Source organism: Lonchura striata, chromosome 6, assembly GCF_046129695.1.
Source record: "Lonchura striata isolate bLonStr1 chromosome 6, bLonStr1.mat, whole genome shotgun sequence".
Lineage (NCBI taxonomy): Eukaryota > Metazoa > Chordata > Aves > Passeriformes > Estrildidae > Lonchura > Lonchura striata.
Window position 1 is genome coordinate 1,465,335 of NC_134608.1, and position 27,420 is coordinate 1,492,754.

Genomic DNA, 27,420 nt, shown 5'->3' on the forward strand with positions numbered 1-27,420 from the left:
TCCTGATCCGAGCTGACAGGAATAAATTACGGTGGGATTTTAAGCGTTTTCTTCAGGGAAATGTTTCCAAAAACCCACCCAGCCCTGATCCTGCAGCCTGGGCCAGGATTCATCCAATCCCAAATGAATCAATAACTGGTAAATCCATTAAGAACACAGCCTCACAGCCGCAGTGATGAACCCCAGCAGGATTTGGGGTGGAAGGACCTTAAATCCCATCTCATCCCACACTTCCCACTATCCCAGGATGCTCCAAACCCCGTCCAGCCCGGCCTTGGACATTCCCAAGGGTGGAGCAGCCACGGCTTCTCTGACAATCTGGGCCAGAGCCTCACTAACAATTACAGAAAATTCCATTCTTTAAGCAAATTTAAGACATTTAAGCCCATTTTTGTCCCATCCTCCAGCTCCAATTCCTAAAACAATTTCCAGGAAACTATTTTTTTTCTGCCTCACTCTGGTCCAAAGGGATAAAACCAGAGGTTTTTAGATAATTATTCCAAGAGGAAAGCAATTTCCAATGGAAACACAACATCCCAGGCTTCCCATCAAACTCCTGCTCATCTCCTCCAGGGCTTTTCCAATCAATCCCATTTTTTGGAGGGGTCTGGGGATGTCAGGAAGCTCTGTCTCTTAATATTAATTAATGTGCTTAATATTTGTTTGCCTAAAGCCAGCCATGATTTCATATTAATTAATTTAATTAATATTATTTTAATATTTATTATTAAATATAGTATCAGTTCTATAGAACCTATAAATTATATTGATATCATATAGATTAGATATTAATTTAATATTTATTATTTGTTATTTATTAAATTAATATTACTTTAATATTGATTATTACATATAAATTATTGAAAAATATAAAATGTGTTAATAATTTATTATTAAATTAATATTACTTTCATATTTATTATTAATGATAATACCTATTTGACAGAACCCATAAACTACAAATAGTTTGTTATTTAGTTTTTATTTTAATATTTATAATTAAATACATCAATTATTTAGATCACATAAATACCATTAATAATTTTATATTCATTGAATTAATATTAATTTTATTATTAAACATTATATCGATTATATAAAACCTATAAATTCCATTAATAACTTTAGTTTTATTATAATATTACTCTAATATCATATTCTATAGAATCTACAAACTATATTAATAGTTTCATAATACTTTATATTTATTATAATATTACTTTAATATTTATTGATAAATATATTAATTCAATAGAACCTAAAAAGTATATTAATAGTTACATATAGATTAAATATTAATTTAGTATTTATAATTATAGTATCAGTTCTATAGAACCTATAGATCATATGAATTTAATATTGATTAATATAATTTTAGATATAATATTAATCCTATAAAAGCTATAATTTATAATTGGATAATAATTAATTAAACTAAGAACTGTTGGGTTCTTAGAGGTCATCGCTGCCTCCTGACCTTGGCAGCTCCCGGAGCGCGTCACCGACGGGATCGCGTGAAAATAGAAACTGGGTCAGGCCCAGATTAACTCGAACAGTTCCACGGCTAAAAAGAACAAACCCATCTCCATTGTCCCCAAGCAGAAATCCGGGATGGCTTTTAATCCCTTCTCCGGGTGGGGAGGAGGAACTTGGAGCCTCAGTTTTGGATTGGGTTTGAGCCTCGGTTGAAATTCCAATTTTCTTTTTTTTTTTTTTTGGCGTTTTTAGGAATAGAAATCCGGATTTCTCTTCTGCTCGTACATCCCAGAGCTTGGGGTGGGGGGCCTAAAAAAAGGGGAGGGGACTCCCAAAAAACAAACAACGGGAGGGGACTCCCAAAAAAACAAACAACGGGACTCCCAAAAAAAACAAACAACGGGAGGGGACTCCCAAAAAAACAAACAGCGGGAGGGGACTCCCAAAAAAACAACGGGAGGCGACTCCCAAAAAACAAACAGCGGGAGGGGACTCCCAAAAAAACAAACAACGGGAGGGGACTCCCAAAAAAACAAACAACGGGACTCCCAAAAAAACAAACAACGGGAGGGGACTCCCAAAAAACAAACAACGGGAGGGGACTCCCAAAAAAACAAACAACGGGAGGGGACTCCCAAAAAAACAAACAACGGGAGGGGACTCCCAAAAAACAACATCCAGCCTAATGAGTTTGCGCCTAATCCCAGTTGTAAAAGCAAATAATCCAAGCTCAACAAGGCAGAACTGGGCTGGAGATGGTGCCAGGCACTGAGGGGAGGGGACAGAGAGGTGACAGATGAGCCTGGAGGTCATCCAACCTGCGCTGCCTGTGAAAAGATGGACCCCCAGGAGGGACATTCCCTGAGGAATTATTCCAGAAACATCCAGGCCTCAAGTAATTCCAGTTCTCCTGGAGCGAGTCCTACCCCAAAACTCCTGAGGGACAGCGAGCAACGGACGCATGTGGGGACCTCAGAGCTTCACCAGCACCTCGGATGGAGAAGTTCTACCAAATATTCACTTTTTTTGAGGAATTCCCTGCATTTCCAGAGGTTCCAAGCTCAGAGGGATGAGCTGAGGAACATCAGGGGAACTTCCCAGCAATTTCAGCCAGAGAAGCTGTGGCTGCTCCATCCCTGGAAGTGTCCAAGGCCAGGTTGGAGCACCCTGGGATAGTGGAAGGTGGGGATGGGATGGAATCCATGGGATTTGAGGTCCCTTCTAACCCAAAGCATTCCAGGATCTGAACTATCTGCCATTCCCAGCATTGGGAACATGCCTGGACCTGGATGAACAGGCCCAGGAGTTGGACTGGATGATCCTTGGAGGTCTCTTCCCACTCAGGACATTCCATGATTCCCACAGCAAAGCCTCCAGCCCTCACCTGAGCCCTCCCTTCCTCTGCAGCTGCTTCACCTGAGACAGGGAAAACCATTCCATGGGTTTTCTGGGATTATGGGAACGCTCCCAGTAAAAAGGTCCCAAAATGCTCAGGGGGGACCTTGTGTACCCCTGACAGGAGGGGACAGCCCAGGGGAAGTCAGAGTCTGCTCCCAGGGAACTGGGACAGGAGGAGAGGAAGTTCAGATGGGATTTTAGGGAGAATTCCTTCATGGAAAGGTTTGTCCAGCCCTGGCACAGCTGCGCAGGGTGGATCCCCATTCCTGGAGGGATTTAAATCCATGTGGATGTGGCACTTGGGAACATGGGGCTGTGGTGGCCTTGGCAGCTTGTCAGTTGTTCCTATCAGCTCTGTTCCACGTTATTCCCGATTTTCCCTTGGGGGCTGATGACATTCCCTGGTGGCTCCAAGGTACTTGAAAAGACAACACGGGAACAGAACATTTGGGCTCTAAAACTTGAAACTCCCCAGGGAGAAAAGTTCCATTCAGCTCATAGAAATGGGGGGTTTTTGCTTCTTTTTTCCCTGATTTTTTATAAATCTGTGGATTCTCTGGCAAAAATTACACAGCAGGAAAATCCAGATTTTGTCATTCCTGCTGCTCCTTTGAGGTGATTCCCCCTTAAAAGCCAAGTCAGGCTCTGCTTGAATTCTTCCATGAGATCCATGATCCATTTTGGAATGGGCAGGGTGGAATCCCCATTCCTGGAGGGATTTAAATCCATGTGGGTGTGGCACTTGGGGACATGGGGCAGGGGTGGCCTTGGCTGTGCTGGGAGCAGTTGGACTCCATCTTCAAGAAGTTTTCCAACCTAAAGGATTCCTGACAATCCCAAGGAAGAGGGAATCCTACAGGGAATCTCTCCAGAGGAGAGCAGAGATTCCCCTCAAGGCACTGCCCAAAATCTCTTGGTCTTCCAGAGGTTCCAGGCCAAAACCCTGGAAAACCAGCCTGGAATAAAGGCCATGCATGGAACCACAAGGTGCCGTGTCCTTAATTCCTATCTCCGATCCAAGAGAAACCGATTTCCGGCATTGCATTCCCAAAAAAACTTCAGTACATGGAAGGATGTTTCTTTTGAGAAGTTTTTTCCTGGTTTTTTCCTCAAAATCTGCCCCAGTGGCGTTCTCCCAGCTCCGGAGCTCATCCAGGAGAGCTGGAGCTCCTTCTTCCACTCCCATAAGGAAAGGGTTCATCCCAAATTCCCTATTTTTTCCTAATATTTCAGCTCCATTATCCATAGCTGCTAATTCACTGCCACCAGCACCCTCAACGGGGATTTTCCAACACTTTCCCACATGAATCCACCTCAATCCATGACTTATCCCCACCTTCCTCCCATCCTTGGGAGTTGACATCCATGAAACTGATTCTCCTTCATTCCGTGAGGGGAGAAAAAAAAAGGCCAAAAAAGGGAAAAAATTGGATTTTTCTCTGTTGGAAAAGCTGTGAAGGAAGAAAAAAGCACAGGGAGCATTTTCCCCCTCTCTCCAGCCTTCAGGAGAATTTTCCATCACTGGGATAATCCCGACCCAAATTGCAGCTGGCACCGCTCTGGCTCCAAACTGGGAACTGGGAGGAGCCTTTCCATTCTCATGGATAACAAATCTGGGAACCACAGGAATTCCTTCAGACTCAAAATTCAGTGGATTATCCCCAAAATCCTGACAGGATTCCCACCAGGAAGGAGGAGCAGCTGGAATACAGATCCTCAGGCAGAAAATAATTTTTCCAGAGGGGGAAGAAGAAAAATAAATTGGATAAAGTGAGGTTTTGGTTGTGAAATTCTTGGATTTTCTGATGGATTTTTAGATCTTATAAAGGAAGTTCTGAAGGAAAATCTTGTGTCCGAGTGGCAAAGTCAAAGTGTTCCCATTAGGAAAGGGAGAGTGGAAAAATCCATAGAAAATGCATCCTGTTTCAGGGGGGGAATGTTCAAAGCAGCTCAGGATTTCAGGATGGATTCCTAAATAATTCAAAGGAATTGATTGGAACGTTCCACCCCCGCCTCTGGATGGGCTTGAAGCTCCTCAGGGAGCTCCAGCCCAGCTCGGATCCCATTCCATGAAATCTCAGCCCAAAGGGGAAGGAGGACGTGGTGTCCCAGCTGGAGAAGGGCAGGGACGAGACCAGGAGAGCATCCCAAAATAGCAGTTAACAGGGAAAATGTGGGAATGAGGAGAACCAGAGCATGGAATTCTGTGTGGGAAATAAGGAGGGGTTGAAGCAAGGAATGTCCATGAAAAAATAAAATACATCGCTAAAGTTTTTAGGAAAATGGGATCACTGATGATTCCAGGGCTCGGAGAGGTGGGAATGTTCCCCTGGAAAAGAGGAGGATCAGGGAGAGCTCAGAGCTCCTTGCAGGGCCTGGAGGGGCTCCAGGAGAGCTGGAGAGGGACTGGGGACAAGGGATGGAGGGACAGGACACAGGGAATGGCTCCCACTGCCAGGGGATGGGTGGGATATAATTCCCAAGGATCAGGAAAAACCAATCCAAGGTGGAAATGAAAATGCAACACCAGCTCAGGGAAAAGCTGCAGTTAGTGGATACTGATATTTTTTAATGGGATTTATTTTTTCCCCATCAATCCCACAAAAAGTCATCCCAGCAATTAAACCACTTTCCTGTATTTTATCCAAACCAACCCCCCCCCCCCCCCGCCATCAACAACCTCTGTGGAATGTCTGAGGATCCAGGGAATTAAAATAATTAAAATAATCTAAATAATCAACACCAGCACTAATTGGGATTTCCCCTTCTTCCAAGCCCTAGTGACAATGACAACTCCAAGGCTAAAATTGTGGGAGCAGAGGGGTATAAAATCCCACTCCATGGGTTTTGTGGGATTTTGGGACCATTTGGCAGTGCTCAAAGGGTCTGAAATCCCAGGAATTGCTAGGAATATCAACAGTGGTCAGGTTTCCAGAGGAATCCTTAAATTATTTATGGGAAAAACTTTTAGGATCAGAGTCCAACCATCTCCTTAAGCACCATATCCACATTTTTTTGGGAATATTTCCATGGATAACGACTCCACTACTCCACTACTCCCTGGGCAGCCCATTCCCAGCTTTTCAAGCCTTCCTGGGAAAACCAAAATTCCTGATCTCCAATCTGAGCCTCTCCCAGTGTGACTTGAGGCCGATTCCTGGCAGAGCCACTCTCCCGCTTTCCAGAGTTTCTTGGAAAATTTTCATTTCCTTTGATCAAATGGATCCAAAATAAAACCTTTTGCCTAAAAATAGCTGGGACTGGAATACTCAGCTGATTTTGGAGGGAGCATTTGTGGAGCTGGAATAAAAAGACCCAGCGGCACAAATCCCCGATTCCAACATCACGCACAGGGAAGGGACAGCATTCCCATTTTTCCTTCCTCGATCCCAAATTGTTTTGTGGGAAGCAATCCTTTTGTTGTACAGCTGCAGAAGGTGCTGAAATCATTCCTGCCGTTCCCGTTTTCTGGACAAAGGATGGTTTTCCCACCTTCAGCAGCCATTCCCAGCTTTCTCACATCCCTGCTGGTTGGGACAAAATTCCAGAGGCAAAATTCAGCCCTGGGGATCTTTCCATGAAGTTTTGTTGCTGGAATCAGCTGGAAACAGATCCCCAGGGACTGGACAGCCAATAGTTGTGTTTTGGGATCTTTCCCAAGTGCTTAATCCTTAATTTAAAGCATCAGGAAAGAGAATTCCAGGAAATCTCAAATTCCTCCACCAAGAGGTGATCTCCAGATCCCACCCGGGGATCCCACCCTATTCCTGCTCTCTCCATCATTCCCAGCCCAAGGCTCAAATCCCCGGGAAGCACAAATCCCACAGGAGCCACTTGCAGTGGCTTTAACTCCACCCAAAAATTCCTGTGGGAACTTCATTCCCATTAAACCACAGCCTTAGGGAAGAATAAGTTAAAAATTGGGATAACAAGGAAATAATCCCAAACCTGGAATGGAAGGGATTTTAAATTTCATCCAATTCCAGCCCTTTTCCATGGACAGGGACAGCTCCCACTGTCCCAGCTGCTCCAGTCCCAGTGTCCAACCTGGCCTTGGGCACTGCCAGGGATCCAGGGGCAGCCACAGCTGCTCTGGCAATTCCAGCCCAGCCAGGAATTCCCAATTCCCAATCTCCCACCCATCCCTGCCCTCTGGCACTGGGAGCCATTCCCTGGGTCCTGTCCCTCCATCCCTTGTCCCCAGTCCCTCTCCAGCTCTCCTGGAGCCCCTCCAGGCCCTGCCAGGGGCTCTGAGCTCTCCTTGAGCTTCTCCTCTCCAGGGGAACATTCCCAGCTCTCCCAGCCTGCCTCCATGTGAGAGGCCTCTTCAAATCCTGAAGATTTTTCCATTTTTCCGTGATATCCAGGTGTAAGGGAACACTGCACCATCTCGGGATCAAAGCTGACTTCATCAACATTCCCAGGATTTATTTGCTCACTCACACCAGGTCACCTCCAAGGGCACAAATCCTTGCAATCAGGATTGATTATCACTCCACCAAATTAAATCCGCAACAAAAAGAAAAGCCTGGATCATGAACTCCTTTTGCTGCTGGAATAAATCAATTTGGGCTCCATTCCCAACTGTCTTAGCCAAGAAAAATTGGGATTTCAGATGGAGCAGCCCCACGCACTCAGAGCACACCCTCATCCCACCAGCACCCAGAGCTAAAATCTCCAATCCCAGTTTGAATTCCCAAAATCCCTTCATCATCTTCCCATGACTCGGTTCCCCAGAATATCCCAACAATCCAGATGTGCACTTTTAGAACTCCCAGGCCACTCTTCCCTCTGCCAAGGAGGAACAATTTGGCTGCCAGGGAAGTCACAACTCCAGCAAGAAATTTTGGGAATGCAGCACCTGATGGGCCAAATGATTCCGAGTGACCCCGGTGCATTTGGGTGGGAACAGCACATGGATCATCCAGGCTGCAGGGAAACCTGGGAATGCAGTTGGCACTTAAGGAGTAATTAAATTTTCAGTGGTTAATGAAGCATTTCTGCAGCGTCAGCACCCCCGCCCTGCTGGTGGCAATCAGGAGAGGGAAAAGTGGCTCTCAGTGGGGTCTCCAGGGGAAAATTCCATTAAAATTGTGGATTAGAGCCATTCCATCCCGGATTTGGAGGGATGGGAAGAGGTTGGGCAGTTTCTTGGGGTTGAATTTAATTTTCTCAGCTCCCTCTCCTGGAGCATCCCAGGGTTTGGATTGGATTTTTGTCTTTGGAGATTTGGGAATAAACAACATGGGGAATTTGTGGGGAGGAGGTTCTGTTTGCACCTGCTGGTTTTCCTGCTTGGATAAAAGGTTGGATGGACAAATCCATGCAAAACTGCTCCTAAGAAAGCTCTTGGGAGAGAGCATGGCTGGGGCTGAGGGAGAAATCTCAAATTTGATAGGAAAAATGAAATTAAATATTTATGTGAACAGAAATCCCAGAGAATTAACGGATTTAGGGAAATTCACAGGAGACATTCCCTGCAGCCCAGACCCACATTCCCAGCTCCACTAAAAGGAGGAATTGTTTTCTATCCATTTCCCCCAGGCATGGAAATCCTTGGTTGCAAAGGGGAATGAGACAGGCACGAGAAAAGGGAATTTTTTCCCATTTTTTTAGTGCTGCCCTGATCCATAATCCCTGCAAAAGATAATCTGGAATACAACCACATACTCCTGATCCAACAAATTCCCCACTCCCTGCAATCCCCAAAATGGAAAAACTGCTCTTCCTCCAGCACGGATACAGGAGCACATTCCAAGGAAAAATGAGGATTAATGCTGCATTCAGCATTCCAGTCGGGATCCAAGATCCTGCAGGAATTCCTGGGCTCATCCCCAAGATAACTGGGATTGGTTCTGCTGTGCAAGAGCTGAGCAGTGCCAAGGTCTCCTTTGGGAAAAAAAAAGGAATGCAGCATTCCAGGGAGATCCATCACTTCATCCACAAAAGGTGGGATTTGATTGGAAGTCCTTGGCTGCAAAGGGGAGTGACACAGGCACAGAAAAAGGGAATTTTCCCCCACTTTTTAAGGAATATCCTGATCCATCATCCCTGCTCTCCTCGCAGCATGGACACAAGAGCACGTTCCTAAGGAAAGAGGAGGATTAATGCTGGATTCAGCATTCCAGTCAGGATCTGAGATCCTGCAAACATTCCTGGGCTCATCCCCAAAATAACTGGGATTGGTTCTGCTCTACAAGAGCAACGTCGCCTTTGGAAAAAAAATATGAGAATGCAGCATTCCAAGGAGACACAGATCCACCACTTCATCCACAAGAGTTGGGATTTGATTGGATTTTCCTCTTGTCACAAATCAGCTGGAGCCATTGGATGCAAAATAAACCCATAAAACATCCTGGGAAAGGGAGGATGATTTTTCCTTAAGGAACACAGGCTGTTTATAAAGGCTCCACATGGAAGTTGCCATCCCGAAAAAAGCTCCCGACAGCTCCACTTGTATTCCAACTTCTCTGGGAGGAGCAGGGAAAGCTTGGAGCAGATCAGTGCTGGGGGCAAGGCTGGGATGTGGCCAAACTTTCACTCCCTGCATGGAAGAATCCGGGTTTTCCTCCAGGTTGGCACTTCCAGCCCCTTCCAGTGCAAAGCAGATTGTTCCCTAAAATAGGGATGAGCTGGAAAATGGCTCAGGGGTGAGGAGAAGGATTGGAAGTGCCTCAGACTGAGATCCTCCATTCCTTGGGCTGATCCCACAGTGCGGGAAGAGGGAAAGGGGGAATTCTGCCCCCCTCACCACAGAGCTGCTGGAATATTCCACAAGGATCCACAGAGCTGCTCCAGGGCTGGAGCCAGGCTGGCAGAGCTGGGAATGTTCCCCTGGAGAGGAGAAGCTCCAGGAGAGCTCAGAGCCCCTGGCAGGGCCTGGAGGGGCTCCAGGAGAGCTGGAGAGGGGCTGGGGACAAGGATGGAGGGACAGGACCCAGGGAATGGCTCCCACTGCCAGAGGGCAGGGATGGGTGGGAGATTGGGAATTGGGAATTCCTGGCTGGGCTGGAATTGCCAGAGCAGCTGTGGCTGCCCCTGGATCCCTGGCAGTGCCCAAGGCCAGGCTGGAGAGCATTTGGATGCACTTGGGACAGTGGAAGCTGCCCCTGCTTGGTCCTTGGATGACCTTTCCAAGCCTCTTCCCTATCCCAACCATCCCAAGATTTTTCTGGAGTGACATTCTGGACACTGAGGAAGTGTTGGAATCTGAGCTATTGATGACCCCGAGATTGTAAAAGTCTCTGTCTGTCAGCCCCGCTGCCAAAGCAGAAGCCATAATTGGTCTGTGCTGTTTCCAGGTTGTTTATTCTGTTTATCTCTCACATGTTCTGCTGCCCTGCCCAGCTCTGTCCTGCAGGGCAGCGTGTGGGGCTCTGCCCTCAGTGGGATGTGACAAACATTAAATACCAGAAACTCCCTGGGCTGCATTTACAAGAACGTGCCAATATCTGTCACCTACGTTGGACAGTGTGTCCCCAGCCTGAACCAACAGAAAAATGCCAACACCACAGTGAGACATGGAGGGCATGAAGAAGGAGAAAAAGGACAAGGCACACCCAATTTCCTCCAGCTTGTCCCCTTTGGACCCCTCATCTAGAATCCTAACATTTTACTTTTGCACCCGTGCCACACTTAATTATTCCATATATCAAACACTCAGAGCTGGTAATTGATCCTGTAAGATTGAAAACTCTTTTCCATGGGCAGAGATCACAGCCAGTGTCTCTGGGGGCTCTGTCCAAGGAGTTCCTGACCCCTGCCAGGGCAGCCAGAGGGAAGCCCTGGATTCCCACAAGGAAGCACCACCACGTTCCTCCAGCTGAAGGTGCTCAATTCCAGCAGCTCTGGGATTGCTCCTTCAGCCCCACATCCCATCCAGCCTGAGTTTTTAATCCCAAAATCCCTGAGGTTGGAAAATCCCTCCAGGATTGAGTCCCAGCTGTGTCCCCAGCCCAGAGCTCCGAGTGCCACCTCCAGGAATTCCTTGGGCGCCCCCAGGGATGGGCACCCCAAACCTCCCTGGGCAGTTCCCACCTTTCCAGGGAGAAATTTCCCTGTGAATTCTCACGAATCTCCCGCACCCCCCAATCCTAGATCCACAAAACAGGAATTAACAAATGGAGTTCTGCAGGAGGAGGACTCTCAGCTCTTTGTGCTGCCACTGGATGGCCCAGAAATAATTTAATTTAATCTCCTTTTGACCCAGTTCTGGGCAAACACTGATTTTTTTTATTGTTGTTCACTCACCAAAATGAGAGGAAAAAAATAATTTAAGCCAAGATGAAGCAAAATTATTTTTTTTACTGCCAGGTTTTGGATTTTGTTGGAATATCAACATTTGAGGTGTTTTTACTCAACCCAAAATATTTGTCTTGCTGTTCTTTGCTTTAATCACTTCATTAAATATGCAAAAAACCCAAATGAAAATATCAAGATGACAACAATATTTTAATAGGGGCAATCTTAAAATTCTCCAGTATTTTCCCCCCTTTTCTCAGATGTGGTTTTATCCAAGAGCTGTTTCCACAGGAATGAATTATTCAGGATAAATTAGATAAAATAAAACTAGAGTTTTACTCGGCCCTCATAGCCAGATCCAAAGGCAGGGAAAAAAGCTGGATAAACCTTCTCCTGTTTATTTTGGTCTGACACCCTTGGATACAGGAATGATGTCTTTTTAATGGATAAACGCTATTATATATATTTTTTTAGTATTTATAAAAAATAAAGAAGGATTTTTGGTAGGTATAAAAGACTTTTTTTAAGCTGCTGGAATGAGTCCAGAGGAGGCCACAGAGCTGCTCCAAGAGCTGGGAATGCTCACCTGGATAAGGGAAGGATCCAGGGAGAGCTCAGAGCCCCTTGCAGGGCTTGGAGGGGTGGGATTTAAGGTCCCTTCCAACTCCCAAAAATAATCATCCCCCCCTCAGAATCATCCAAATATCTCCAATTATTCCATATTCTGGGAGAGAAGGAACTGCCCCACTCGAATTTCTGGGAAGGAGTGAAAACCAGGATGCTGGAAAACAGCATTGGAGCTCCCGCTCTGCCGGGATTTTTGGGAAAGGGGGAGCTGTGGAAGAGCTGCTGGGTGGGAAAACAGAACTTCCGGCAGTGTGTGTTTAATGTCCTTGTTGATTGTCACAAAGATTGATTCCAAGAGGAATTATTTTTCCTAAAAACTAATCGTGGATTAATTTTCCCATCCTTTTTTGCTGAGGCAGAGCTGCTCCCTGCAGGGATGAGGGGTTTGGGGAGGTGCTTTGGTTGTGGACGGGACCCAAATTTAAATCCAGGCCAGCCTGCAGAGCAAAATTCCTCAAAAATTCCCTAAAACCCTCAGAGGGGAGCAAAACCCTGCCCTGAGATCCAGGAGATGAAAGGAAATTCCCAATTGAGCCTTAAATGAAACCCCAAAAGCAAATCCCAACGGGAATTATTTCCTGACACAGCCCAGGCCTATTTCAGCCCACAGGGATCAGGGAAGAGATCCCAAAAAATCCACACCACCTTTGTTTTAGGGTTTTTTTGTCTTTCATCCTTTTAAAGCCCCTGGAATCCCTCCAGGATTAAGCGTGGATGTCCCTGGGATGTTTTCCTTATTCCAAGTCCAAATTTTGGACATTTTTTGGCTCTCTAAAGCCCCAAAGTCTTCCAGTCACATCCAAAATGCCACAGAGGTGCCCAGAGGAGGGAAAATTCGGGAAGGTTTTTCCACAGGCAAAGGATTCTGTCAAATTCCAACATCATCTGGGAAAAAAAATCCCAGATTTTTCCCTGGAAAAGTAACATTGGAAGTGTTGGACAGGATTGGAACAACCTGGGATAGTGGAAGTGTCCCTGGGCAGGGATGAGCCTCAAGCTCCCTTCCAATCCAAACCATTCCGGAATTCTGGGATTCTAAAGATTCCGTTTTTCCATAAGATAATTAGGGAATATCCACAGCATCAACCACCCAAGACCCAAATCAAATTCCCAGACTGTCCCAAATTCCCACCTCACGCTCTGCTCAAATCTGGGAGGATTTATTTGGATTTCTTGGATGCACTGAGGAGAATTCCAAGGAAAATTTAGGCAGCACCATCTTTGGATTCCCACTTCATTTCTCCATAATCCTCATTTTCTCCTCCCCATTTAAAGAGGCACCAAGCTGACAAACCCTGCCACGTTATCTTTAAATTCCCAATTTCTCTGCACTTCTTCTCACAGTAAAATTGGGAATTATTTCCCAGCACCCTCCTGGAATTTCCCCTGGAGTTGGGCAGCTCAGAGCTGATGGAATTCCCACTAAAAAGTGTTCCTGGGATCAGATCCCCTGAATTTTCCATGAAATCCAAATCATCCTTTAATGCTTCTCACAGTAATTAACAATCTCTGCTTTTGTTGGGATTTTGTTTTTCTCCCCTTAAACTCAATCCAACCATGGCAGCCTCCTCAGGACATGCTAATTATGGTGATTATTATTTCTTCCGTGGCCAGAAATCCTTGGAATCCGTGCCAGGAGCTGAGATCCCACTGGGCCAGGTGATGCACAAACCCACCCTAAAGGCTTTGGAGTCCAAGGAAATCTGGATCCAAGGTGGGGGAAAAAAGGAAAACTGCATTAATTTCACTCCCTGCTAAAGGTCTTGACTGCTTGGAATTCTCCATTTCTCCCATTCCCTTCCCAACAGAAACATTCCCATCACATCCTCCTGATAAATTTAGGAATCGCCCTTCTCATCCCACAGTTTAACACTCCAGGAAAACTGAGTTTCCCTGGATGTGAACACCCAAGTTCAGCCATTTCTGGAGCATCCAGAAAATCCAGGACCATGCATAAAAACCCTTTATTCCAGCTGACCCATGAAAATCCCAGGTTTGTGGGGGATTTTAGGAACATTTGGATGTGAAATAACCTCACAGAGAGGAGCTAATGAAAGAAGGAATTTTCTGATGAGGAAAAACACAATTCCCACTCTCAGGGAGTTGCTGAAAACTCCAAATCTTCGTGGAGAAAAATCAGCCCCTTGGGGATCTCAGTTCCATGTGGGATTTTGTTCCCATTTGGAACCACCAAGGTGGGAAAAGCCCTCCAAGGTCAAATCCAGCCATTCCCAGAATTTCCAATGCCATATCCACATGGATTTTAAAAATCCCTCCAAGAATGAGGATTCCAAACCTCCCTGGGCAGTGCCAATCCCTGAGCCCCCTTTCCATGGGGAAATTCCTGCTGTGCCCACCCTGAGCCTGCCCTGCCCAGCCTGAGGCCGTTCCCTCTCCTCCCATTCCTGTTCCCTGGAAAAAGAGCCCAAATCCCAGCTGGATACAAACTTCCAGGAGCTGATCACAAATGAACTCCAAATAGAAACTTTTTAACACCAGGATCTGAGCAATTCCAGGGATTGGATCCTTTGGGAACGTAGGAGGCGTTTTGCAAAGTTTGGGAGCAGCGACCAAACTTCCTGCAGGAAAATCCACAACGTCCCATTCCAGCCCCAGCACTTCCATGATCCCAGGTGCTCCAAGCCCCAGTGTCCAGCCTGGGCACTGCCAGGGATCCAGGGGCAGCCACAGCTGCTCTGGCAATTCCAGCCCAGCCAGGAATTCCCAATTCCCAATCTCCCACCCATCCCTGCCCTCTGGCAGTGGGAGCCATTCCCTGGGTGCTGTCCCCAGACCCTCTCCATGCAATGATTCCCATTCCCAGCTCCACAAATCTCCACCTCCTGACTCCCCATTCCAGCTGAAATGAATCCCAAAGTCCTCTCAAGTTTTCCCACATTCCCAATCCAACAGCACAACCTCACTGCCCTTTTTACCAAAGGATCCCAATGGCATTTTCCATTTAGAAAAATTCAACACAAGAACCTGGAGCAGAGGAAATTCCCAATCCATCAGCAGAGCTCAGGGATCACCAACTCATCCTCAATCCTCCCAGTGTGAGTCCAGTGTTTCCAGGCTGAGAAAACATCCAGATTCCATTGGAATTCCTTTGGATCAGGACTTTGAGGACATCCAATAGGCACAGGAAGGATCATCCCATTCCAATCCACTGTCCCAGCTCAAATCCCATCCAGCCTGGCCTCAGGCACTTCCAGGGATCCAGGAGCAGCCCCAGCTGCTCTGGGAACTCCATCCCAGCTCCTCCCCAGCCAGGAATTCCTTCCCAATATCCCATCCAGGGAAGCCATTCCCTGTGTCCTGTCCCTCCAGGCCTTATCCAGGCACGGATTCTCCCACACCCCTGATTTTTCCTGACCGAAGCTCCAAGTGCAGAGTCTGGAGAAGGAAAGGGTTCTTTGGTTATCCAGGGTTCACCAGCTTATCCCATCCTGGCCCAGTTTTCCCATCCACAAATCCCCAAAGAGCTTGGGCAGAGCGCACAGAACCTCCCTAAAAAAATCAGCTGGAAAATCCCACCCGGGAGTGAAGAATTCCAGAGCTTTCCCAGCACACACAGAAAGGAAATTTATTCCTTAAGCACCCTCATTTAATGCCTGCCTTCATTCTTCCCATTCCCCACAATCCCTAAAAAAAGAACTCGGGAGCTGCCTTCCCTCAGCACATCCAGGAAAGGGCTCTTGGGGGAGGTGGGAAAACCCAGCGGAGCAATTCCATTGGATTCCCCAGGTGGGAGTTTGGTTCCAGGGTATTGACACTGCACTTCTCAAACATTTCGAGGGATTTTTTTTTTTTTTTTTTTTTTTGGAGCAAGGAGTAGCTGTGGGCAAAAAATGTTCTTTTTTTTTTTTTCCTCAGGATTGGGATCCCAGCAGGAAAATTCCGGGGGTTTTGGTGCCTGAGGTAAAGCTAAGCTTTGCTATGAGGAAAAACTAGTTTAATAAAACTAACGAGATCCAATTAGTGCTTGTGGAGCTTGCAGCAACCTGGGCTAGGGAGTGGCTTCCCTGGTTGGCAGGGGTGGGAATGGGATGGGATTTGAGGTCCTTTCCAACCCAAACCATTCCAGGGTTTTATTTTATTTTTATATTTATATTATTTATATACATATTTTATATATTTATATTATTATATTGTATTCTTTCGAGGCTTTTCAGCACAGATTGCTGGGATCTGCTGGTGTGTGGAATTCTGCACTTGGGAAAGGGCTGGCTGTTCCTGGATGTTCCCTTTGGCCCAGGAATCCGTGGATACCAACCCAGGAGAAATCCCACCCCATAAATTTGGAAAAAACTTCTTCATTCATCATTTCAATCCCATTTGCTGCTGGCACAAACCATTCACAGAATCATGGAACATCCCAAGATGTAAAAAACCCACAAAGGTCAAATCCAGCTCCTCGCAATCCCAAAAATTCCAGCTCTACCAGCATCCCACAGCCAGGCGCAATTAATTAACGAGCAATTAATTGGTGTCCCAAAACAACAAATTTACTTTGAATAGGGCCCAGCTGGGATCAGGAGCCTCTGGTCAAAGCTCCCACAAGGATCAAATCCAACTCTTGGCCCTGCACAGGATAATCCCAACAAATCCCAATCCATCAGCCAGGCGCAATTAATTAGCTGATAATTAATTAATTGGTGTCCCAATACAAAGGCTGATAGAGCCCAGCTGGGATCCAGAACCTCAGGTCAAGATCCACAAAGATCAAATCCAACCCCTGGCCCGGCTCAGGAGAATCCCAAAAATTCCAGCTCCATCAGCACCACAGCCAGGTGATATCAATTAACAGATAATCAACTAATTGGTGTCAAAATACAACAAATTTAATTTTACTGGAGCCCAGCTGGGATCAGAAACCTCTGGCCAAAGATCCCACAGGGATCAAATCCAACCCCTGGCCTGGCTCAGGAGAATCCCAGGAATTCCAGCTCCATCAGCACCCACAGCCAGGTGACATTAATTAGCTGGTAATCAATTAATTAGTGTCCCAAAACAAAAGAATTAGGTTTGATGGAACCCAACTGGGATCAGGAACAGATCCCACAAGGATCAAATCCAGCTCCTGGCCCTGCTCAGGAAAATCCCAGGAATTCCAGCTCCATCAGCACCCACAACCAGGTGCAATTAATTAATGATCAATTAATTGGGTTACCAAAAAAAAACAAATTTACTTTGAATAGGGCCTAGCTGGGATCAGGAACCTCTGGTCAAAATCCCACAAGGATCAAATCCAGCCCCTGGCCCAGCTCAGGAGAATCCCAGGAATTCCAGCTCCATCAGCACCCACAGCCCAGTGACATCAATTAACTGATAATCAATTAATTGGTGTCCAAAACCAATAAATTTGATTTTACTAGAGCCCAGCAACAAGGCCAAGGAGCAAACCCAGCCTTGCTCATCCCAAATAAATCATTCCAAAGGGCTCCAGCTCCCTTCCTGCCCACGGCACAGCCTGGCTTAAAACCACCAGGAATTCCTGGAAGAGGCTGGGATTTCTCCCACTGGATCGGGGAGCAGCTCCTTCCTCACCCGCTCCAGAAGTGGCTCCATCCTTCCCTCTCCCCCCACCAAACTTTTCCAGCAAGAAAAGGGACGGATTCCAAAGGCTGACGTATTCCGTGAATTCCCGATTTTTGAATAGCTGGAAAACGTCTCAGTGTTGTGACAGCTTTGAAGTGAAGCTCCTCGCTTTTGAGAGTTCTCTTCTGTTTTAGAGCTCAGAACTCGTGCAGGAAAATAAAAACACCCAATTCCCAGGGCAGAAAAATTCCCAGCACATTCCCGTTTCTCCAGGTGATTTTTCCGATCACCTGGGATAACTCTTGCAAGTCACAATTTATCCCAAACCCCACAGCTTTCCCCCTTGGGTTCAACATCAGAAATCCTAAACCAACCTCATCCCAAAGACTCCAAATTCCTTAAAACCTCCTTTTTCTCCCACACTCCCTGGAATTTGCTCAATCCACATGGGACAACCTGGAAAAGGACATGGGAGAGGGACTCCAGAGGGAGCAGAACCCTCCTCCAGCCCCACAAAAGCTGCTCCAGGACTTTTACCCAAAAATAAAAACCAAAAAATGGAGCACAGTGAGGAAATCCCCTCCCTAGCCCTGTTTTAACTCCCTTGGAACTGAATTTTTCTAGGAAAACACTGGATTTTCCAAAACTCTCGGAGCACCTGGGATAACTCTCAGAAATCACAATTTATCCCAAATCCCACATCTCTCTCCTTAGGTTCAGCCTCAGAAATCCTAAACCAGCCTCCTCCCAGAGACTCCAAATTCCTTCAAACTCCCTTTTTCTCCCTGGAATTCCACCAATCCATGTGGGATAAGCCAGAGGCAGCCCTGGGAGCTGAAACCCCCTCCAGCTCCACCAAAGCTGCTCCAGGACCTTCACTCAAATCCCACAGAAAAACCTGGAGCACAACAAAGAAATTCCCTCCCTATCCACCTTTTATTTGGAATTTCACCTCCAGGAAAACCCTGGATTTCCCACACTCCTTTCCCTCCCATCTCAGGCAAATAAAGGATTTTAATAAAAAAAAATTAAAACTTACACTGGGAAAAGCAGGATAAGAGAAGCAACCAGCTCCTTCCAAGGCGTTTTTTGGGAACTCAACCAAGCTCCTAGCTTTAAGTAATGGTCAGGATTAATTCCAGGTGGGAAGAGTTTAAAGAAAAAAGGGATTGGGAGCAGCTCTGGTTGGTTATTGAGGTGCTCCAGCTGCACCGAATTGGGATAATTCCCATTTTTCTGCATCTCATCCTACAGGAGGGACAGCTCAGAAAAAAGGGAATTACTTTGTGCCTGAGGAGAACAAACTCCAGCTTACAACTATCCCAAATACTCCTGTGGCAGCATTCCCATATGGATTTGAGCCTCACTTTCTCACTTCCCAAATTTCTGTTTTGCTCCACATTCCATCAAAACAATGCCAAAAATCAGGAAAATGGGAAGGGAATCCAATATCCAGGGAGCAGAGTTTCCATTTCCAGGGAAAACAGCCTCCAGTCCTGTGGTGATGCCAATTCCTGAATCTCCCCTCCCTTGGGAATATTCCCTTAATTCCTAACTCATATTCCAGAGGTGCAAAATCTCCCGGTTTTCAGCTCAGGGGGAAGCTGGAAGCTGCTGATGGAATATTTGGGCTGGGATGCAGTGGGAATGTGGGAAGGAACAGCCCCCATCCCATCCTTTTCCCTCTTCCTTCTGCTCCTCACTCCCATTTTCCCATTCCCAGCACAAAAAGCCATGGGTGGCACAGCTGGGATGCCAAAAATCCCTCTTTATTTTTTTTCTTTTTAATCCTATGGAAATCCAGGAATTTTTTAGGTATCCAGCTCCATTTTTATCATGGATTGTCATAAAGAGCGCAAATAATTTTCTTGGAAAAGAGGTGATATTTATGGGATAAAGTGATACAAAGGCAGGAGAGGCTGGATAAAATGGTTTTGTTATAAACATTCCATGATGTGGGAATTCCATCAGTTCCTCACATTGGATCATCCTTCCCAAAAGGTTGGATTGGGATACAAACCATCCCAAATCCTTCCCAAAAGGTTGGACTGGGACACAAACCATCCCAATTCCTTCCCAAAAGGTTGGACTGGGACACAAACCATCCCAATTCCTCCCCAAAAGGTTGGACTGGGATACAAACCATCCCAAATCCTTCCCAAAAGGTTGGATTGGGATACAAACCATCCCAATTCCTTCCCAAAATGTTGGACTGGGATACAAACCATCCCAAATCCTCCCCAAAAGGTTGGATTGGGATACAAACCATCCCAAATCCCTGCAGGCACATTCCAGCTCCCATCACTTCCCAAGGTTTCCCAGCTGAAAATCCTCAGGAAAATCCTTCCCAAGGATCTCCCAGATGCCAGAAATTCCAAGGAAAACCTCACACCCTCACAGGGAGGGACAATCCCTGCAGGATCCCTCTGGAAGTGCCTGATTATCCCAGGATCATCCAGAGCCTGCCCAGCCACCCCAACAATCCCGCCCTGCCCATCTCTGGGAGAGTTTTCCAAATGTTCCTGGAATTCTGGAATTCCAGCAGCCTCGGGAATGTGACCATTCCCCCTTCAGAGCCCAGCACCCTCTGGGGGAAGAGCTTTTCCCTGAGATCCAACAAAAAATTCCTGTGAGGAATTTCAAGAGGTCCTTCAATATTCCAAGGAAGGAGGAACTGTGTGGACAGCCTGATCCCACATCTTGGGAAAAAAATCCTCATCCCAGAAGAGCCCAGATCCCAAATTTCCCTGGGAAGAGCCAAGCGAGTGCCCTCCATTCCCAGCTAGTCTGGGAGAGGAGATTATTTCTGGGGAAGGCAGGAAATAATTCCTCTGGATCCAGACAGGATTGGGAATTGGAAAGAGGGGCTAGGAAAAGATCAGGGAGCTGATGGGGTGGGATTTGTGAGGACTCAGGATTCCAGGGAAGGGTGATGGAGCAGCAGCATCCCAAATATCCAGTGTGTGATGGATCCCAAAATCCCCTTTCTCCAAAAAAAAAAAAAAAAAAAAAAAATTAAAATTCCTTCCCATCTATAAAAAATGGGAAATAAACAATTTTGTCCCTGAGCCCATCCAGGTTAAGGAGAGTGGGATTATCCCATCCCAAAGGGATTTTCCCACTGGAAGAAGGGGATTTAATGCAGGAGACTCCATTCCCTACAAGAATACTCTAGATATAATCCATATAATAATCCTATATAATCCATATATGGACTGACAGGGATCAATCAGCCCTTCACTGGTGGGAATCCCAAATAATTTTGAGGAATGTGGAAGGCAGAAGTGAACTTTAATCCTTTCTGTTTCATCCCAAATATCCAGTGTGATTCCAGGCTCCCAGAATCCGTTTTCTTAAAATAATAAATCCTTCCCAGCTAAAAAAAAATATGAGAAATAAACAGTTTTGTCCCTGAGCCCATCAAGATTAGGGAGAGTTCTTCCCAAATCCCAAAGGGATTTTCCCACTGGAAGAAGGGGATTTAATGCAGGAGACCCCATTCCCTACAATAATACTCCTAGATATAATAATAGATATAATAATAGATATAATAATCCTATATAATCCATATATAGACTGACAGGGATCAATCAGCCCTTCACTGGCGGGAATCCCAAATAATTTTGAGGAATGTGGAAGGCAGAACTGAACTTTAATCATTTCCGTTTCCTTCCTGTTCCTCACACTGCTCAGAATTTACCTGGATTTTGCTCTTCTGAGCCCCAGGAATTTAAATTTTAGGTGGTTTAAGATTTTCCTTGCCAGATTCCCTCCAAGTTTCCCTCCCATGGAATCAAAGGTGAGGTGGGAGGCAGAGCTGGGACGCAGCTCCCGGCGCTCCAGGAGCATCCTTGGAGCTCTCCACGCATCCCAAATCCCGGGGAATTTTAGGCTCGGCTTAAATCCCACACATTTACCGAGCTTCAATTAGACTGAAACCTCAACATCTGCACCCTGAACCCCAAATCACCACCTGGGCCACAACCAGCACCTGAACCCACAGAGATTCCCCCGCCAGAATTCCGGAATTCCCAATTCCTTACCCTCGCCACAACCCCATCCATGGCAGCACAATCCATCCCAACGCCTTGGCTATCCATGGATTCTTCCCCACTCCGGGAGCTGAAGCTCATCCCAGAAATCCCCGTGCGAGGGAGGAGGAGGAGATCCTTGTCCAGGGCTCAGGGAAGAGTTAAAATTCCCGAGGATCCGCAGGACTCCTGGAGCAGGCGCGGCAGGAGCGCAGCTGCCCCTGCGGCAGCGCATAATTCCTGCCCTGTTCCCAGGGACGCTTCCCTGGCACAAAGTCGGGAATTGTGCGGGGTTAAAGCACCCCGGACAAGGCCGGCATTCACCCAGCGAGGCCGGCAGCGCCACGGAAATATCCCCCGTGGAAATATCCCCATGGAAGTACAATCCATGAAATATCCTCCAGCCATCCAGAGGTTTCCCTGCCCGCCGATCCAGAGGTTTCCCAACAAGGAGCCAGCACTTCTAATGAGCCAAACGCTCTCTCCCCGACGATTTTGTTTTCCCGTCCCTCCCCTCGTCCTTCCAATCCACTCGCTCGATCCCTAAAAATGTTGGGAAAGGCCAGGTCAGAGCGGCTGGAGGCCACTCCCAGCTCCAAAGGCAGCGCTCCTTAATCCCTCCGGGATCTGAGCTCCAGGGAATTATCCCAGCATCGCAAAGAGGCGGCCGCTGGGGTGGAAGATCTTTCCCTGATCTTTCCCTGATCTTTCCCAGATTTTTCCCAGATCTTTCCTGACACCGTCTGCCCCCTGCTCCAACCTCCCCCAGGCTCCAAGGAGCTCCAGCAACCCCCACTCCAGCTGAATCCCTGGAAAAAGGGGCAGCTCCAGGCTTTGGGATGCCCAATTCCAATTTGCTTCGGAAAACCTGCAGCTGCAATGAGGGTTGAGGCCGTTGGTGCTTGGATCCACCGGGACAATTTCCCTGGAATTTAACACCTTAAATAGCTTTAATTCCAAGCATTTTGAACGAGCGATGGGAAAACCCTGGAAGCCCCGTTGTTCCCAAGGCTGTGGGTGCTTCTCCCAAAATTTTGCACGCCCAGATTTGGTGCAGAGCCTCAGGAAGGCTCTGAAATTCCTGAGAGTGGTCAACGCTCATTCCATGAGTGATCCCAGGAGGAATTCCGAGCCATCCCGAGGTTCCGCGGGATGCTGAGCCCTGTTCCCTGCAGGAGTTGGGTTAAAGCGGCGCGGGGGTGGCACGGAGGGGTCGCTGTCACCCCCAAACCCTTCCTGTGTCACACCTGGTGTTCCCGGGCACGGAAAACATCCTGGGAGGTCTGCTCTGCTTAATTCCGGCTGAAATCACGGGAAAAATTCCTAAAATCTCGGCGAGGAGCGGGTAAATCCCAGCCCAGCAAGCCAGGATCTCAGAGGGGGCTGCACCCCCTGTGTGACCCCCACGGGAGCAGTGGGATCCAGAGCAGGATCCCACCCAGTGGATCCACAGCCAGATCGCAGCCAGGGGATCCTGCAGCTGCTCCAGGATTCCTGTGGCCGCTTGGATTCAGCTTCCCTGGCTCAGGAAGTGCTGGCTTTGCCGCTGGAGCCAGCACTGCCAGGATTGCCACCCCACCACTCCCTCCAGCCAGGTCCCCCCCCATTCCCAGGATTGTTCCAACCCCCACCCCAGAGGTGCTGGAAGCGTTCAGGCTCCCCAGGCTCCTGTCCAGGAATCCTCTGCGTTCTTCCTCACTCCGCAGGGCACAAAATGGGATCCTGATTCCCTGGTGAGCCCCCCAGCCAAGGCAGCTCAGGAACACACCCAAAAATCTTTTCTCCGCTCTCCTAAAATTCCCATTTTTTGCTGAGCGGCCTCTGAGCTGTTAAAAACTCTCCATGCCCACGTCAGCCTCTTTGCTGAGCCGTTTTTTCCCCTCTGGAAGTTGGAAGTTGGGTGAAAGGAAAGCCATCATGTCCTGAATCCCTACATTTTCTGCTTTATTAACAGTGCAAGTCATGCACCGTTCGAAGGGGCGGGAACGTGCACAGATCTTGAGTTGTTCTCGATCTTCGGCCAGGAAAACAGGGAGAGCTGAGGAATTGCACAAATTCCCGAGGATTTCGGCAGCTCTGCTCTCCCCCATCCCCTGAGGGAGCAGAATGTGGGCTGGGCATGCCCTGCTCCCAGTTCTCCCAGTTCTCCCAGTTCCGTGCTGCTTTCCCTTCAGGATCCCGGTTTTCCAGCCCAGCTGTAGCATTCCGACGGATCAGGGGGAAGTTGCGGAGGTGCTGCCCAGGCAGACAGCACGGCACATTAATCTGGAGTTCAAATGAACTGCGAATCAGCAAATGGGGGATTTATTTTGCATTTCAAGGCGGCGGAGCTGCTCTCTGGGCGGGCACGGGCGGTGCCGTGCCAGGCTCCGTGCCAGGCTCCGTGCCAGCACCTTCCCGCACCTCCGGAGCCACGGGAGCATCCAGGGCTGGAAAACAGCCTGGGAGAGCCGTGCCAAGGACAGGTGGGATGAGCAGCAGCCTGAGGGATGGGTCTGAGCCACCTGCAGGGCTGGGAATATCAACAGGGAGCAGGGATGGATTCCAGGCTGCTCCTTCCCCTCGCCACCTTCCTCACGGAGAGGCTCTGGAGCTGTGCCCGCTCCCAGAGGAGCACAGAAACGAGGAACAAGTGTTAACATGGCAAGACACCTCCCCGGCAGCACCACGCTCGCAAGCAGAGCTGCCAGGCTCTGGAAATCTTCAAAAAAAAAGAAAAAAAAAAAAAAAAAAGGCCAAAAAACTTGTTAAAATCCCACAAACCGATTTTACCAAAGCAACAAGATCCAAGCAGGCTCCCTCTCCCAGGCTGGGGCTCACTTCGGATAATCTGCAGGCTCCAGCCTTCCCATCCTCCTTCCTCAAAATGGCCCTGCAGCACCGGGGGCTGCGGGCACAGCCCGGGCTTGGAATTGTTTTTGTCCACATTCTCCAGCCGACCTTCAGCAGTCAATGAAGGCCCCCAAATTCCCGGGGCGCTGCTCTGGAGCGCAAAGCAGCCGCACACGACCGAGTTCACAGCGCTCCCCCCGGCTCTCGGCAGCCCTCGCTCCCCGGCCTGAACCGAAACCAGCCTCAATCAGGGAGGAGAAAGCAGCAGCCCCGAAGTCGAACTCCAAACCCCACCGCCCGGAGCTGAGTCCGCATCTCCTCCCTCCAGCCCCCACCACGCTGCTCCTGAACAAGCCCTCTCCTATTCCGGCAGGCGCTGCTCTTCCCGAGCATCCAACAATATCTGCCTGTGTGCCGGGGCGCCAGGATCCGCACCGGCCGCGCACCCACCGCGAGCAGAACCCCTCGGACTTCCGCGGTCACGTCCAAATTGTGCGAAATTAAGGAGGAAAATAAAAAAAAAAAAATAAAAAAAAAAATAAAAAAAAGCGGGGGAGGCGGGCGGTGAGTCTCTAGTGAGGCTCCCTTCCCGGTGGGAAGCGAATATGGAAGTGTGGGAGCGGACGGGCTCGGAGGAGGCAATGTCACACGAAGCATTCACCGGGAGATTCATGAATCTCCTTCCTCAGCCCCGGGTGCCGGAGCTGCCGGCAGCACCGCACCGCCGCCGAGCCCCGCCGCGCCGCTTACATAACCCCCCGCCCGGCGGGCAGCACCGGGAGCGGGGCAGCACCGGGAACGGGGCACCGATCGAACCGGGGCAGCACCGGGAGCGGGGCAGCACCGGGAGCGGGGCAGCACCGGGAACGGGGCATCACCGGGAACGGGGCATCGCCAGAACCGGGGCATCACCGGGAACCGGGCATCACCGGGAACGGGGCATCGCCAGAACCGGGGCATCACCGGGAACCGGGCATCACGGGGAACGGGGCATCGCCAGAACCGGGGCATCTCCGGGAACCGGGCATCACCGGGAACGGGGCATCGCCACAGCCGGGGCAGCACCGGGAACCGGGCATCACGGGGACGGAGCATTGCCACAGCCGGGGCATCTCCGGGGACGGAGCATTGCCAAAACCGGGGCATCGCCACAACCGGGCTATCTCCGGAACCGGAGCTTCACCGGGGCCAGGGCATCACTGGGGCTGGGACATCACCGGAAGCGGGGCATCGCTGGCACCGAAGCATCACCACGGCCCGGGCATCACCGGGACCTGCCACGCCGCGGCCGGAGCATCACCGACAGAACCGGAGCATCACCGACAGAACCGGAGCATCACCGACAGAACCGGAGCATCCCCGGCACCGAGGCAGCGCCGGGGCACGGGGCAGCATCCCGGCGGAGCGCCCGGCTCTCCGCGCCGCTCGGCCCCGGGCGGCGCCGAACCGGGGCCGCCTCGAGGGCGCGGGGGCGAGGGGGAAGCAACAAGAGCGCGGCCCCGGCGCGGAGGGGCGGCGGAGCGGGCGATGCCGCCGGTGATGTGCAAGTCACGGGCGGGGGGCAGCGGGGCCGGGGGAGCGGAGCCGCCCGCCCCACCGCGGGGTCCGCACGCCCCGGCGGAGCCCCGGGAAGTTTGCGGCGCCTTCGCCCCCGCCCCTGGCTCCGCGGTAACAAGTGCGGCGGCCGCGGGCGCGGAGGCCAGCGCGGCTCGGGACCGGCTGCGGGCCCCCCCCGTCCCCGACCCCCCGAATCGCACCCCCCCGCCCCCCAGCCCGGTTTTCTCCGCGAAATGTCAGCGTCTCATGGCAACGGCGCTGCCTCCGCTCTGCCTCCGCCGGCTCCCGCGGCGCGCAGCGGGGCCACGCCGCTCGCCCCCACCCCCACTCCCCCCCACCGCCCTTCCCACCCGGCGACAGTCGCGACAAGGTCACGCGGCGCCCCGGACTCACCGTACACCCCTTGGCCGGAGCTGCCCTCCAGCAGAACCGTCAGCAGCCCCAGCAGCCCGATCGCTACATCCATCTTCACGTGAGCATCCACATATCCAGCCCGGCGGGGCGGGGTGGGGGGCAGCGCAGCGCCCGCCGGAGCCCCGCGCTCCGCTGCGGCCGAGCCGCGCACGCCCGCGCAGGCAGGGCGGCGGGGGCAGGCGGCGGGCACCGCGCCGGTCCTCCTCCTCCTCCTCCTTCCTCCTCCTCCTCCGCCTCCTCCTCCTCCTCCCGCTGCGCAGCGGGCGGCGCGGGGCGAGCCGCGCTCAGAGCGAGCCCCCGGCAGCGGCAGCCCCCGCACCCGCTCCCGCTCCGGGCCGCGGCCCGCTCAGAGCTCCGGCCGCCGCCGCCGCCGCCTCCCGGGGCCGCCGAGCGCCGCGCGGGGCCGCCGCAGCCGCCTGCGCCCCGCGGCCATCAGAGGCCGGCGCGGCGCCGCGGCCCCCGCATGGTGCGCGGAGCGGAGCGCAGCGAGCGGCGGCGGGCGCGGGGCGCGGGGAGGCTCCGGCTGCGGCGCTCCGGGAGCGACCCCTCCTCTTCTCAGCGCGGCTGCGGGGCGGCGGCCGGGCCCATGGCGGGGGCGGCGCGGGGCTCCCGCGGCCGCGCCGGGTGCGGGTGCGCTGCCGTGCGAGCGCGAGTGGCGGCGGCGGGGCCGTCACGTTGTGCTATACGTGCGGGGCCGGCAGCCGCAGCCCGGCGACGTCAAAGCTGCGTGGCTGCTGCTGCTGCTCAGCGCCTTCCTCCGCCTCCTCCTCCTCCTCCGCCGCCGCCGCCCCCCGTGGCCCCGCGGCTCCGCCGCCGCCGCCGGGCGCGCATGGCCGCGGGCGCTGCCAAGGGGGATGCGCGGTGCGACCGCGCCGCTCCGGGATGCGCGGAGCGCTGTGACCCGCACGGAGCCGGTGGGTGCGGGCCTGGCCCGCTCTCTCCCGGGATGCGCGGAGAGCTGTGACCCGCACGGAGCCGGTGGGTGCGGGCCTGGCCCGCTCTCTCCCGGGATGCGCGGAGAGCTGTGAGCCGGTGGATGCGCGGCGCGGTGCGGCTCGCACGAAGCAGGGTTGCACGGCGCGGCCCCGCTCTGTCCCGGGTCCCGCTCTATCCCGGGATGCGCGCCGCTGTCCCGCTCTGTCCCGGGTCCCGCTCTATCCCGGGATGCGCGCCACTGTCCCGCTCTGTCCCGCTCTGTCCCGGGTCCCGCTCTGTCCCGGGTCCCGCTCTGTCCCGGGTCCCGCTCTGTCCCGGGATGCGCGGCGCTGTCCCGCTCTGTCCCGCTCTGTCCCGCTCTGTCCCG

General features: G+C 50.6%; 1 protein-coding gene across 1 annotated transcript in view; it reads right to left on the minus strand.

The window, feature by feature from the left end:
- Positions 1–26,270, minus strand: part of MDGA2 (MAM domain containing glycosylphosphatidylinositol anchor 2) — a 192,767-nt gene extending 166,497 nt beyond the window's left edge. The window contains exon 1 of the mRNA XM_021536048.2: positions 26,097–26,270. Within this exon, the coding sequence (XP_021391723.1) occupies positions 26,097–26,169 (73 nt within the window). The 5' untranslated portion in view covers positions 26,170–26,270. The remainder of the gene's footprint in view (positions 1–26,096) is intronic.
- Between the last annotated feature and the right edge of the window lie 1,150 nt (positions 26,271–27,420).